The sequence below is a fragment of the Perognathus longimembris genome, chromosome 4, assembly GCF_023159225.1.
Source record: "Perognathus longimembris pacificus isolate PPM17 chromosome 4, ASM2315922v1, whole genome shotgun sequence".
NCBI classification, from domain to species: Eukaryota; Metazoa; Chordata; class Mammalia; order Rodentia; family Heteromyidae; genus Perognathus; species Perognathus longimembris.
The window spans coordinates 29657462-29672765 of NC_063164.1; the positions used below are offsets into that span (position 1 = coordinate 29657462).

The 15304-nt window shown below is 39.7% G+C and overlaps 1 protein-coding gene across 2 annotated transcripts in view; it reads right to left on the reverse strand.

The window, feature by feature from the left end:
• The window catches only part of LOC125350418 (aldehyde oxidase), a 77714-nt gene that overhangs the window by 22218 nt on the left and 40192 nt on the right, over positions 1–15304 (reverse strand). For both annotated transcript variants that reach the window (XM_048345003.1, XM_048345004.1), the window contains exons 20-23: positions 13743–13839; positions 3953–4077; positions 2499–2632; positions 1346–1433 (exon numbers count right to left, since the gene is read on the reverse strand). In XM_048345003.1, coding sequence (XP_048200960.1) covers positions 1346–1433; positions 2499–2632; positions 3953–4077; positions 13743–13839 — 444 coding nt within the window. The remainder of the gene's footprint in view (positions 1–1345; positions 1434–2498; positions 2633–3952; positions 4078–13742; positions 13840–15304) is intronic.

A 15304-nucleotide genomic window follows, 5' to 3' on the forward strand; every position in this document is an offset into this window, starting at 1 on the left:
TTACTTTGTGTACTTTATCTTTTACCCTGCAGTTACTGTTTCCATACCAATATCATATGTGTAAACCTTATTCTTAAGTGGAAGTCATTCCTTCCCCAACTTCTCCCACAAAATAATTTTCTCAGGACAAAGTTCACCTTAATAAATCTTTTTCAACCACACTCAAAATTCAGCTTAATGTGAAAGAGATGCATTTGTTAGCTTCTATAAATATGTATTTAGGTATACCTGCTGTGGTAGAGACCATGTTAGCCATTCAACAAATCCAGTGGTCTTATCCTGGACACACAGAAAGAGTGTGCTTCCTAACCAACCTTGCAAATAGGTGGCAAAGTTTTTGCCAAGGATATTTAAATTCAAGTAAGGTCCACCACTCACAGGTCTGGTGCCTGAAATTCATCTCCCATGACACCATCTCCTCCCTCTTCCTTTGTCTGCTGCCTGCTGTACATGATCCTGCGGAAAACTCAGTCTCTGGGCAGAACTATCCAATAGAATTTTCTATGGTAGTGGCAGTGTTTTCTGTCTTCTTTGTCAAATATAGTAGCCATTAGCCACATGTAGACATTAAGCACTTAAAATACAGCTGATACAACTGTGTAACAGAATTTTAACTTTCTTTAATTAAGTTAATTTAAATATAAACTAATAGTCATATATGCCTAGTGGCTGTTGCTGTGTATTAGACTGTGCAGTCTGAAGGGACAGGTTGCCTCTAGATGAAGAAAGCTTGGATCCCTGAATGATTTGGGGGGGATAAGTCTCCCTCACCTCCCTGGGGACATTAGGCTGTTATTTGAATAAGAAATTACATAATACATGTTTAAAATCTCAAGAGTCTTTAGTTTGTCAAAACAGTTAACCCACTCTGGCAAGTAGAATTATCTCTTCTAAAGCAAAAGAATCATTATTTGCTACATGGAATTGCTAGGATATAGTTTTATAAGAATACTCCTGATACATTAAAAATGGAAAACCAGTTTTCAAATAATTACAATTTCACATAATCTTGTTATCAGAATTATTCTATTTTACCTCTCATATATGTGAAAATAAATACAATTATCAGATCTACCTTCAAAAATTGATATACACACAGGTTTTCCAATTATTCATTCTATAATGAGCAATGCTTGCTAGGGCTTTTTCTCTGACACATTTAAACAAAGCAGAAAAAGCTTCCTTAAGCCAGTCAGTAATTAAACAGCACAAGGAACACAGAGTTCAGTAGGAGTGCTGCTTGTTCATCTGCCCATTGTTACTCCCCATTTGATTAGCCAAAATATTTCCCTCTGAATGTTCTATTTGCAACCTCAGACCTGCCCTGGCCCATTCTTCTACTCACTTTGTACTTTCCAAGATAAGGGTGGCGGCCTCCAGTTATTAACATGTCTTCTCCTCGTTCCAGAATACAGCGGACTGCACGACCATGTCTAAAACAGAAAAAAAAAAAGACAAGGGAAGTAAATTCCTATCAAGTAGTTATTACCTGGCATTATACAGAGCCTAGGGAGAGCTTGAGTGGTGTCCATCCACACAACAGAACAGCAAACCTACTCCCCACACAGCCTCTGCTGACTGCAGGCATACTCAGTGCCCTCCTAGCTTCAGGTCAGGGCATATGCCTGACATTAGCTGCTTTTGGAGAGAGGCTCTTGGGTACCAGAAGCTCCAGGGTATTGCTATGGGCAAATAAATGATCCTAAGGCCACACATTAGACTAGTTATAAATGGAGGAGCACAAGTGTTATCTGACTTTTAAGTATTCCTGATAAGACAAGTCTAGAATCAGGGTCTTCTTGTTTCTCAAGATAAAGGAACTGACCAACATTTCTCAGTAAAGAAATCAAGTCTTCTAGTTGTGCCTGTGACAAAAGAAATTTCCTATGGTAATGTTTTTATATCCTCAAAGGGAAACAGCACTACAAGTAAATGTAAACCTAAAAAAGCAAATGTTCCATTTAAATTAAGAAACTATATAATATGCTTATGCATATACACACACTTATATATGCTTCAAAGAGTCATATACATGATCTACACATATACTGGTCCTTTTAAGGGGTAGTGTCAAATAACCTCACCTGTTTGGGATAGATTTCAGTCAACTTTGCAGGAGTTCTAATACTTATTATTTCATTTTTCCATAATTGATTTTAATTTGGTTCTAACTGTATATAGATAGACAATAGAAAGCAAAAAAACTTGTGATAAGCTGGTTGCTTGTTTCTGTTTAATATCACGCATGGTTTTAAATAATCTTGACCCGGGAGGAGGGAGGGGGGTATGAGGGACAAGGTAACAAACAGTACAAGAAATGTATCCAATGCCTAACGTATGAAACTGTAACCTCTCTGTATATCAGTTTGATAATAAAAATTTGAAAAATAAATAAATAAGTAAATAATCTTGACCCAGATGATCCTTCACCCCAAATTCTGATATTCACTGTGACTTGATTTTTTGTCTTAATTATATAGCAGACTACCTCTACTTACTTGCCAGCAGCAAATGCAGTGATGGCTGCCAGAATGGCAGTTTTGCCTATCTTTCCCCCAAATGCTCCACCGACACGTCTTACATGACACATGACCTTGTTAGCTGAGAGTTTCAAGGTTGAGGCAACAATCTCCTGTGAATTACAATAGTTTACCTTAATCTGACTCATCTTCAGTAAGGACTGTCATAATCCACAACCTTAACAAAACCTGTTATGGGCACATGAGTATGATGTGATGGGCACTATACATGTAATTCTGTAATGCTATACCTGATACACAAGTCCTATTGTTATGCTAAATAGCAGAACAAAAACACCAATAACTCTTTCACGCACCTCAACTGATCTTACCATATTTGACTTTAATATTATGTCCAGAACTATTGTTAATATTAAGTAGTCCATCAATAGCTGGAAGATAACTCTGTGCAAGCATTTCTTTTCCTGTGAACAACACCCCATGTGTCCTTTTACACAAACCCCTAGAAATACATTTACTGAAGCAAAAGGATTTTCTGGCTTTCCAAGCCTCTTCAACTTATTTTTCCCCATGAATTCTATTCTGTTTCCACTAAGAAAAGAGCACTTCTTCCCTTTTTATTGCATGACTTATGAAATCAGTTTGTTTTCCCTGAATGCCATGCTAATGATCATTTACTTTTAACAACTGAGAGATTTTAACAATAGATTGCTCAAGACAATGAACCTAAGGTCTTGCAGGGAGTGAAGAGCAAAACAGGACTGGGATGGGGTTCATCTGGTCCTTCTTATTGCCCTACCATCTCCAATGCCTTATTTATCTCATTGTCATATCCCTCATCTTCTGTTTCCAAGACGGAATCTAAATAACCTTCTAAATTAAAACTCCTCTGCTTTGCCTCCCTAACGTTCAACCTGATGCTTAAACCTTAAGCCACTCCAGTTTAGGTAGTCATTATGCTAGTCATGGGACAAGCCAGGATGTGAAGGAATGAGTGGATTTAGACCTTTCTGTGGAATTGTCTGGAAATATCCTTTCTTCTCCTACCATCTTGACCAACCCTTTTCTGACTATAAAGCCAAATTTCAGGCTTTTTCATGGGAATTTCTGACTACACTTTTTCTAATATTGTCTTCTATCTGCTTCCTGTGAGTTAAGTGCTATACACTTTGGAGAGCAGACTTTCCTCTTTTGTTTTTTTCTTTCTTCTCAATGCCAAGAACAGAGTAAAAGATATGTGTTGATTGCATACATTTTAATGTCACAGATCCACAAACAAAAGCCTTTGCTTCAATAAAATTCTTCCAGAGATTTGGAAATTATATGACTATTAATAACCAAATCAATATAGCTAATTTTATTCCATATTACTTTTGTTCCTTAAGAAATAAAATTTTTATCTGTAAATGATTTTGGTATGTTTTGCTGACAGAATTCATGTAGCCATTTCCCTCCACAATGAGCGATGTTACCTGTATGTATCTGGGAAACTGTGTGGACACATAGATATCCATTTCTTGGTCCTCTCCTTTGGGAACAACAAGCATGCTTTGGGTTTCCATATAAAAATGTTCTTGACCTCCCATATGTATTTCACCTGTTATAGGAAAATACTAGAAAGTTAAGGAAGTCATCAGAAGGAATGGTAGTTGTCCCTACTGTAACGTTATTACACAGAAACTTTATTGACCTTGCCCCAGGCCACACAGTGGGTTACAAAACACAGTGTTTAGCTTTCAGTTTTTTAGTGTTTTGCAGACTTGAAGGAGAGTTGTATAGGGGAATGTGCAAGGACACTATAAGAGGCCACAGAGCCCTAGGGAAAGTTGTGTGAGGAGTTTCTAGACTTTAAAAAAATACTATAACAAGGAGATTTCCAGTTCCAAGAAAAGATGAAAAAGTACTTCTCCCTGTTCCTCCTGTTAAATACAAGAAGGGCAAGGGTTGATCACAGAAAATGGAGTCACTATGTCATACTAAAAAATGGTGTCAACATGTATAGGGGAAAATCCCTCAGGTTGTATACATTTCCAAAACTGTCTTACAAGCCCAATTCAAACTACAAGGGCCTAACCCTAACTTCAAGAAAACAAGGCCTACAAAGTTTGTATTTGCTAGTGAGATCATAACAGCTGCTAGTGCCAGTGGGGACTCAATGGGTGGGCTCAGCAGCACCATAGGAACAGCAGAGGAAATGACTAATGAACAAGAACATGTAATAGAAACTGGCCAGTCTGAACAATGGAAGTAAATACACTGGAAAAAAGTGAGCTGACTCTTATAGCCTATGTGACAATATTTTTTTCAATCTAGCATTTGTTTCGCTGAAGAAAAATATTTGAAGAAATAATGGTCATATTATTTCCCAAATTTGGCAAAACACAAACCTACACATTCAAGAAGCTGAGTGAGGAGGAGAAAGATGGCGCCGAGACAATAGGGAGGCACCCCGACTCGCACCAACTGAATAGCGAGCTGGGAACTCCAACACCCAACACTCCACCAAGAACCCAGCAAAACCAGCATCCAGAAGCAGTGGAGAAACGCAGGAAAACAAAAAGGAGCAAAAAAGAAGAACCGAAAACCTACACGGAGCCGGAGATTAATCGGGGCACCCTCCCCCCACCAGCCGGCCCTGGCCCAAACAGGGTCAGGCTGGGAAAGGGAAACCCGGCGATCGGCAGACAGGTTGCCAGGAGCGCAGAATCCATATAGCGGGAGACCCCACGGACACAAAGCAGGGTGCGGACCAAGACACACCCAGCAGCGACGAGAAGTTCGGGTCCACACCGGATTCGGACAAGGGAACCCAGCGCGGCAGAAAGAGGGAACGGGGGAGCCACCACGACACTTCGCCAACCCCTGAAGGGCCAACGGCGGTGCGGGACACGCACACAAAGCAGCAAAAGTGAGTCCCCCATAATCCCTTCCCCCAACGGGAGACCCAAGCCCGACAAAGACGATATATCTCCCTCCCTCCCCCTCCCCACTCCCGTGGGAACAAAGATTCCCCAAATCAGGCGGGAAGCTCCCAGCAGGCACTGGGAAGCCAGTCTAGCAGGGGAAGGGCGGAACAGCCCCAAGCCCCCAAAGGTTCCTGAACTGGCAGAACCGGCCCCGTCCCCTTCCCAACAGGGGCCAGGGACGGCCGGCAGGGCAAGCCCCACCCGAGGCGCCTAGACCTTGCGGACTCTTACAACTAAAATCACAGGCGCTGGTGGGCAATACCAGCCCAGCAGGGTCACCTGAGCCTGATCTCGTTCCCCCTCCTCGAAGCGGAGGCGAGGTCTGAGGGTGCCAAGCCACACCCGGACAGTCGATCCCACTGGGCCCCACACATACTGCTTCCCCCCCCCAACGGACTCGCGGGAGGGCGCAAGCACAACCCAACAACCCAGGGCTCGCTCTGGGAGGCAGACCCCACTTAAGTGCCTGTTGTAGGGGACTCACAGTGCACAGGAGGGCGGGGCCCCGGCGAAAGCGCCCGCTCTGATAGGCGTGCCCTGCACTGGTGGGCGGGGCCACAGCGACAGCACCTGCTGACGCAGACACGCCTACACAGAAGGGAGGGAAGAACTACACAGACTTCCAGATGTGCAAATCACAAAGAAACATAACTCAGTTCATCAAAGGACAAGCCAACTCGCCAGCTCCAAAAAGCAGCACGACTGGAGAGGAGATGGAGAATAAAAAAGCAAATGAGGACATGTTAACAGGAATGATCGAAACCGTCAGAAATGAAATCAGAAAACAATTCCAGGAGTTTAGAGCGGAAATCTGGAAGGACACCCAGGAAGCCAAGAAAGAAATGGAAGCAAAACTGGATACAATGCAAGCCTCGTTTAAAGAAATGGAAGCAAAAATGGATATAATGCAAGCCGCCTTTAAAGAAAATCTCCACACCCTGAGAATTGAAATGCATGAAAAAATAGATTTAAAATACAACTCTTTAAAGGAAGAAATTTCCACGATCAGAGCTGATATGACAACCATGAATAGCTCTCTGACATCCATAAACTCCGCAATTGAAACCATAACACAAAGAGTGGACCATATGGAATCCAGAATCTCTCGCCTGGACGATGAAGCAGCTGACAACAACCAGAAAATGACCACACTCCAAGAAAAGGTGAAGCTTCAGGGAAGATTACTCCAGGAACTAATGGACAAAGACAAGAGATATAATCTGCGTATAATTGGAATAGAAGAAGGAGCCGAATATCAGAGCAGAGGGCTTAATCATGTTCTCAATAAAGTTATTGCAGAAAACTTCCCCAATCTCACAGGGGACCCCATCCAGGTAACCGAAGCCTATAGGACACCTGGCAGGCCAGACCCCAGGAAAACCACCCCAAGGCACATAATATTCAAGACTACAGACCTCAAGATTAAAGAGCAAATTCTGAATTCAGCCAAAGCGAAGAAGGAAACTTTTTTCAATGGGAAGAGGATTCGAATAACATCCGACTTATCCACACAAACTTACCAAGCTCGAAGTGAGTGGAAGAACACCATCCAAGTACTTCAGAATAACAATTTACAACCTCGGATCAAATATCCAGCGAAACTGGAGTTCACATTCGAAGGGAGAACCAGATCTTTCCACACCAAAGAGGAGCTAAAGGAGTATGTGAATAAAAAACCAGCCCTACAGCGAATATTAAGAGGGGAAGCCCACCCAACAGAGATCGTAAAAGACACACAGACAGATTCAGAAAGAAACTTCAATAGCCAAAGTCCAGCAGAAACACAAGCTCACTAAAGACAAGAAGAAAAAAAAAAAACAACAGGAAAAAACAGCCCAACAAGAAAATGGAAGGAGAAAAAACACCCTTATCCTTGATCTCTTTAAATATAAATGGCTTAAACTCCCCGATCAAGAGGAGCAGACTGGCAGAATGGATCCGCAAGCAAAAAGTTGACATCTGTTGTCTACAAGAGACCCACCTTACAGCAAGGGACAAAAACAGGCTTCGAATGAAAGGATGGAGCAAGATCTACCAAGCAAATGCACCCACCAAAACGGCAGGTGTAGCCATCCTGATCTCAGACAAGCTGGATTTCTCTTTAAAGTCCACTCAAAAAGACAAAGAAGGACACTACATATTGATACAAGGAAAAATCCAGAATCAAGACATCACGGTGATAAATGTATACTCACCGAACAAAAGAGGCCCGACATATGTCAAGCAAATTCTCACAGAATTACAGAGCAAGATAGATGCAAACACAATCATAGTGGGTGACTTTAATACTCCTCTCTCTCCAAGAGACAGATCCAACACCCAGAGGATTAGTAAGGGAGCTGAGGACCTAAATAACACCATTGCCCAAATGGATCTAACAGACCTATATAGAACCTTCCACCCTACAGAGACCCAATACACCTTCTTTTCAGCAGCCCATGGATCATATTCCAAAATAGACCACGTCATAGCCCACACAAAGAACCTCAGCAAATACAAAAGAATTGACATCATCCCATGTATTATATCTGATCACAGTGGATTAAAGGTAACCCTCAACAACAAAGGATACCACAGAGCCTATACACACTCTTGGAGGCTAAACCCCACGCTGCTATCCAACACTTGGGCCACAGATCAAATTAAAGATGAAATCAACGAATTCATAAGCCACAATGACAAAGAAAACACATCACAAAGAAACCTATGGGACACAGCTAAGGCAGTACTGAGGGGCAAGATCATTGCACTCAGTACCCACATTAAAAGAATGGAAGCAGAGCAGGTGAATACCCTCACGATGAAACTAAAACAACTGGAGAAACAAGAAATGACAGAATCTAAAACGACTAGGAGGGGAGAGATTACAAAGATTAAAGAAGAGATAAATCTGATTGAAAATAGAAAGACCATTCAACAAATAAATAAGACTAAAAGCTGGTTCTTTGAGAAAATAAACAAAATTGACAGACCCCTTGCAAGACTCACAAAAAAAAGAAGAGAAGAGACTCATATACGTAAAATCAGGGACTCCACAGGAAAAATTACAACAAATACACACGATATTCAAACAATCATAAGGAGCTATTTCCAAAACCTCTACTCAACAAAAAACAATAATTTTACAGAAATGGATCAATTCTTAGAGAAGTACAAACTGCCCAAACTGAACCAAGAAGAAATAAATCAACTAAATAAACCAATAACTTACGGTGAGATACAGGAGGTAATCAAGAACCTCCCTACTAAGAAAAGCCCAGGCCCAGATGGATTCACCAATGAATTCTACAAAACCTTTAGTGAGGAGCTAATTCCAATACTCCTCAAACTCTTCCGCGAAATAGAAACGGAGGGAAAAATCCCGAACTCATTCTACGAAGCTAATATCATACTCATCCCCAAACCAGGCAAAGATCCAACAAAAAAAGAGAACTACAGACCAATATCACTAATGAACACAGATGCAAAGCTCCTCAATAAAATATTAGCTAACAGGATCCAGAAAGTGATCAAGAATATCATACATCATGACCAAGTAGGCTTCATCCCTCAGTCACAAGGATGGTTCAACATCCGTAAATCAATCAATGTAATTCACCACATAAACAGAACTAAAATCAAGAATCACATTGTTATCTCAGTCGATGCCCAAAAAGCCTTTGACAAAATACAACATCCATACCTATTAAAAGCTTTGGAGAGAACAGGAATAGATGGAACATTCCTCAAAACAATAAAAGCCATATACAACAGACCAACTGCTAATATCATATTAAATGGAGAGAAACTTAAATCATTCCCCCTAAACACAGGAACAAGACAAGGATGCCCACTCTCCCCACTTCTGTTCAACATAGTACTGGAATCCCTAGCCATAGCAATAAGGCAAGAGGAGGACATCAAAGGGATCCACATCGGCAAGGAAGAAATCAAGTTATCCCTATTCGCAGACGACATGATCTTATATCTCAAGGACCCAAAAAACTCAGTACCCAAACTCCTACATCTAATAAACCAATTTGGCAAAGTAGCAGGATACAAAATCAATCCACAAAAGTCAGCAGCTTTTCTGTACACCAGCAATAGACAAACAGAAAAGGAAATTATGGAAACGATTCCATTTACAGTAGCCAAAAAAAGAATAAAGTACCTAGGGATCAACTTAACCAAGGACGTGACGGACCTATTCAATGAAAACTACAAAAATCTAATAAGGGAAATCAAAGAAGACACAAGGAGATGGAAAGACCTCCCATGCTCATGGGTAGGCAGAATCAATATAGTGAAAATGGCCATACTGCCCAAATTGTTATACAAATTCAATGCAATACCTATCAAAATCCCAGCCACATTCTTCACTGAAATAGAGAAACCAATCCATAAGTTCATATGGAACAGCAAAAAACCTAGAATAGCCAAAGCAATTCTAGGCAAAAAACATAGTGCAGGAGGTATCACCATACCAGACTTCAAGCTCTACTACAAGGCCATCATAACAAAAACAGCATGGTATTGGTATAAAAACAGATCGGAAGACCAGTGGATTAGAATTGAAGACCCAGAAATAAAACCGCACTCTTACAGCCAACTGATATTCGACAAAGGAGCTAAAGACATACAATGGAATAAACATAGCCTCTTCAACTACTGGTGCTGGGAGAACTGGGCAGCCATATGCAGAAAACTCAAAGTAGACCCAAGCCTATCACCATGCACCAAGATCAACTCAAAATGGATCAAGGACCTCAACATCAGACCTGAATCCTTGAAACTACTGAAGGACAGAGTAGGAAAGACACTAGAACTTATAGGCACAGGAAGGAACTTCCTGAATAGAGTCCCAGGCGCACAACAAATAGGGGAAAGACTCAACAAATGGGACTACTACAAATTAAAAAGTTTCTGCACAGCTAAGGTCATAGCCACCAAAATAGAAAGACAGCCAACGATATGGGAAAGGATATTTACCAGCACAGCAACAGACAAAGGCCTGATATCTGTCATCTACAGAGAACTCAAAAAACTAAGCCCCTCCAAGCCCAATAAACCTATTAGGAAATGGGCAAAAGAGCTAAAGAGAGACTTCACAAGAGAAGATATAAAAATGGCAAAGAAACACATGAGGAAATGCTCAACATCCCTGCTAGTAAAGGAAATGCAAATAAAAACAACCCTGAGATACCACCTCACCCCAGTTAGAATGGCCTATACTCTGAACTCAGGAAACAACAAATGCTGGAGGGGCTGTGGGGAAAGAGGAACCCTTCTCCATTGTTGGTGGGAGTGCAAATTAGTACAGCCACTTTGGAGAACAGTATGGAGGTTTCTCAAAAAGCTCAATATAGACCTACCCTATGACCCAGCCATACCACTCCTAGGCATCTATCCTAAACAGCAAAACCCAAGATATCAAAAGAACATTTGTACTTCCATGTTTATCGCAGCACAATTCACAATAGCCAAAATTTGGAAACAACCCAGATGCCCCTCCACAGATGAATGGATCCAAAAAATATGGTACTTATACACAATGGAATACTACATAGCGATTAGGAATGGTGAAATATTGTTATTTGCAGGGAAATGGTCAGAACTCGAACAAATAATGTTGAGTGAGACAAGCCTAGAACACAGAAAACAAAGGGGCATGATCTCCCTGATATATGACTGTTAACAAAGGGAGATGGAGAGACAGTAGAGACCAAGTCTGTGAACACTGTATATGTGCTTGATACATTGTATACTGCATATGGGTCTACCTGACCTAGACAAGGGATGGGAAAACAGGTTGTAAGATATCACAAGAAATGTACACAATGCCCTACTATGTAACTGCACCCTCTTTGCACAGCACCTTGTAAAAAAAAAAAAATTTATGTTCAATTGATAATTAAAAAAAAAATAAATAAATAAAAAATAAAAAAAAAATAATAAAAAAAAAAAAAAAAGAAGCTGAGTGAATTCAAATTGTGTAAAACCAAAGAAATCCATGTCAAGACACATCATAGTTAAATTTCAGAAAACTATCTTGAAAACACAAACTATTTTCAGGCAGAGAAAAACACCATCTCATCTGTGGTTAAAAAATACTGCAGAAAGCAGCAGATTTCTCTTACATAGCCATGGTGACTAATCAAAGTGGTACAAAGCCTTCAACTCAGAAATCTATATCCAGTGAAAAAGATCTTCAGGAACAAAAGGGAAATTATGTTCTCCTCAGCTGAAGGAAAACCAGCAGAGTTTATTTTCAACAGACCTACCCTAAAATATGAATAAGAGGAAAATTGGAAACAAACAATGGTTTAAAACACAAAACAATCTTAGATTGTTTCAATATTATTCTTTCTTCCAGTAAGGAAGAACAAAAATACAGATAAGTGTAATAGACTCTTGTCTTAAGTTTTCTAAATTGTGCTAAAACAAAATTATAAGCTGGGCACTGGTGGCTCACACCTTAATCCTAGCAACTCAGGAGAATAAAATGAAAATTGTGATTTGAAGCCAGCCTGAGCAAGGAAGTCCATGAAACTCTTATTTCCAGCTAATCACCACCAAAAAGCCGAACATGGAACTGTGGCTCAAGTGGTAGAGTGCTAGTTTTGAGCACAAAAAGTGCAGGCCCTGACTTAAAGCCCCAGGACTGTGTATACACACACACACACACACACACACACACACACACACACACACACACACACTTGTAGTTTGATTTCTAAAGTAGTACAGGAAATAGTTGAGAAAATTATTAATAGTTAAGAAAAGTATTAAGGATCTTATAAATGGAGATGAGTAATGGAAAGGAAGAGTTTTGGCTTGACACTCTACATGAATTGGCCAAGTATAGACAGACACACAGACAGACAGATAGAAAGACAGATACACACATAGATAATAAACTGTTTATATATAAGTACATTATATATGTTTTTAAATGTTATATATAAGGACTTTTTAAAAGTTTATATAAGGAAAAAGATTTTAAAAGACTACAGATAAATCAAAATGAAATCTCAAAAATGTCCTAGTAATCCCCAAGAAAGTAGGGAAATAGCGAAAAGCAGAGGGAACCAACACAGTATAAGGGAACAAACAAGTGTGGGCGGCTGTCATATTAAGTGGAGGCAGAACTTTAAAAAATTGCTCAATAATAACTATTTTCAAATTGTCTAAGGTATATTACCAGAAATGTATATTGCATTGGACATTTGACTTCCCATCTCTTTTCAAAATCAGCATGAAGGAAGAAAAAAATATAACATATAGGAAATATTACTCAAAAAGACAAACAGAAAAATGAACAGTTTGCTCTGTTTATAAAATATAAATGTCAAATGTTTAAGATCTGAGATTTTGACTTTACGTTAAGTTTTTGCCAAAATCTAAAAAACCACATTGTTATAACTAGGCTCAAATTCAGAGCTTGAATTATTATTTTATTAAATATTCATTTGTTGTTTTATTTTCTTAATGTCATTATTAAATATCTTATGTAATCATAAATTTTTATTAAATATTCATCTTATTTAAAATGTACAGATCTTAAAAAATATTGGATAGGACCATTCCTGTGCCATCAGCAAAACTGTGTCATCAGCAGAGCTTAGTGCCCTATGACATTGCATTGCCCATTTCTGCAACCTCTTCTCTCCACCACACAGTGCCTTCTCTTCACTCTCGTGGATTTTGTTTCATTTTTAGAAGTTTTTCTTCTACTTAATATGACTGCCACTCACACTTGTTTGTTCCCTCATACAGTGTTCCCTCTGCTTCTTATTATTTCCCTACCTTCGTAGGGGTTACTTGGACATTTTGGGAAATTTCAATTTGATTTATCTGTAGTCCTTTTGAACATATCTCCTTATATAAACTTTTTAAAAAGCCTCTCTATATATCTCAACTCTCTATAAAAGCTAAAAACAATTTGACCAATTAATCTCTGAAATATAATTTTCTCTCAGTATGAGATTAGGAATGATTCCCTAGGCATTTTCATTTTAATAGAGACCCTTAAAGACCAAAGAGCCACTTACATATGAACATTTCTATCGGTACTACTGCCCAACAGTCAGGTTGCAGGAGCAGTAACCTATTTCAGAGTTCCCTGAGTCTCTAGCAAAACTCACACTAGAGACATGTGGAGATGAATTTGTGAATGAGGTACCTACTCCTAAACAGAAAAACATACTGAGATGGTCAGATGATTTCTAGAAGGCAAAGGAAGACTTCAACCAGAAAACTTTCTCAGGAGACTTACTGGGTTGTTTACCCTTCCATCAGTTTTTGCACATAATTTTACCTTCAAGAATTTGGTCAACCATATTAAATGCTTCATCAACATTTCCACATTCCAGTTTCCTTTCTTTCTCAAAGAAGGAATTGTGTTGTATAGCATCCTAGAAAGAGGGTAGAAAGGAGAAGCAGCCTGAGTAAGAGGCCCAGCCCTATGGCAATAGCCACAGATCCTGAGCAGTGTTTCTCTTCTTGCTCTGGAATTCATGCACTATTTCTGTGGCCCTGGGGAGCTGAGCTCAGGAGACTTCAGAGATTCTCAGGGATTAAATACAAAATTTGCCCACTGAGTCCAAAGAAACTAAGCATGCTCACAACACAACACAACAAAACAAAACTGGTATGAAGGTGATCCTAGACTCAGCTAGTATTTTCTGGGCCGATTATTTTCTTTGACTGAAAACCCATTTAAGGTAGTCAAGGCTAGTAAGGGTAAGGGTTCAGAACTGGGATTTTCCTTACTCTGGATGCTTTTGGTCACCAGTACCTGCCTACACCTATCCAAACCAGACACCTTGCAGCAATGCTCTACTGTGATCCTGCCATTTCAACCATTGAAAAGGTGAGTTTGAGCTAGTGCAGTGGCTCACATTGTACCTATTTTGATAACATTCTTCCTACTGGAATCAATTCCTGAGTTTATGTTTTTATTAATCAAAGCTCAGATATCCCTCAGGTTGAAACAGGAACTAAATCATTTAAATTCCATTAAAAAATTTTAATCATTTTCAGCTACACTAGCTGCTTGCTCTTTGAACCAATTCCCTGGAGATATGCCTGGAAATATACCATAGCTCTTCACTACTGATGTTGACTTAATCTATTCTGCTTCAGGTGATTGGCCTTGAAGAGCTTAGCTTCTGATTATCTTGTGATCTATGAAAGGTAATTATTTCCACAGTGTCAAATTTAGGTACTTGATACTGGTATTCTCTGTCAGGCAATTAGGAATTTGCTGGGGTTTCAGTGTGGGAAGTCAGGAGGAAATGATATTGATTTGTTTATTTGGACTTTTATTTGTCTGGAGGGTGGAGAAAGGAAGAGAGAATATTTAAGCTACCATATTGAGCAAAGAATTGCATGCAAACTTCTAAGGCCAGTCCTGGAGCTTGAACTCGGGTCCTGGGCTCTGTCCCTGAGAGTTTGTGCTCAAGGATAGCAGTCTATCACTTGGGTCACAGCTCCATTTCTAGCTTTTTGGTGCTTAATTGGAGATGAGAATCTCACAGACTTTCCTGCCTGAGCTGGTTTCAAACTGGTAACTTCAGATCTCATCCTCCTGAGTAGCTAGGGTTACAGCATGAGCCACCAGTGGCCAGTTGGCACACAAACTTTTGATCAAGGTTTTTATAAATAATTTCTTTGTTAGAAGTATTTCTAACTCACAGTATTTGGAGAGAGGAATATATAAAGTAAGAGCATTGGCAACAAATGGATGGAAGGTCCTGAGAAGAAAAAAAGAATTGGAATTTGAAACTGTCCAGGGAAATTTGTGATGTTTAATCACACTTTAACTCAACCAAACTTCTGTATTTTGTATTAAAAATACAATAAAAATTTACTTTTATT